A 347-nucleotide genomic window follows, 5' to 3' on the forward strand; every position below is an offset into this window, starting at 1 on the left:
CACAAACAGCCATCGCTGCTCCGACAACCACAGCCTCCTCCGGAACTGACAGCCACGTCTCTAGTCCTGTGCAGCGAGTGGGATGGTAACGCCGAAGGACGCACCAGCAGCTCAGTCTCTCCTCCTCCAGCCAGAGGTCCGGGGCCCGTCTCTCCCCGCTGCAGCCCCCTTCTGCCTGGCGGCCAGCGGGACAGCGGGATTTTGGGGCCAGGGCATCTCCTCTCCCACCCGCTCCTCCCAGGGAGGGGCCCTGGCGCTTCACACGCAGCCGCACTCCTTGGCTGAGAGCTCATTGACGGTGTAGTAGCGGTTGTAGGCATCCAGGAAGGAGACGTCGTCGTCATAGG

General features: G+C 64.8%; 1 protein-coding gene across 1 annotated transcript in view; it reads right to left on the bottom strand.

Annotated features, from left to right (window-relative positions):
* Nucleotides 1-258: 258 nt before the first annotated feature.
* LOC104506037 (neurturin-like) overlaps nucleotides 259-347 on the bottom strand; it is a 2,292-nt gene continuing 2,203 nt past the window's right edge. The window contains exon 3 of the mRNA XM_010146841.1: nucleotides 259-347. Coding sequence (XP_010145143.1) covers nucleotides 259-347 — 89 coding nt within the window.

The sequence above is a fragment of the Eurypyga helias genome, unplaced genomic scaffold (genome assembly GCF_000690775.1).
Source record: "Eurypyga helias isolate BGI_N326 unplaced genomic scaffold, ASM69077v1 scaffold21382, whole genome shotgun sequence".
NCBI classification, from domain to species: Eukaryota; Metazoa; Chordata; class Aves; order Eurypygiformes; family Eurypygidae; genus Eurypyga; species Eurypyga helias.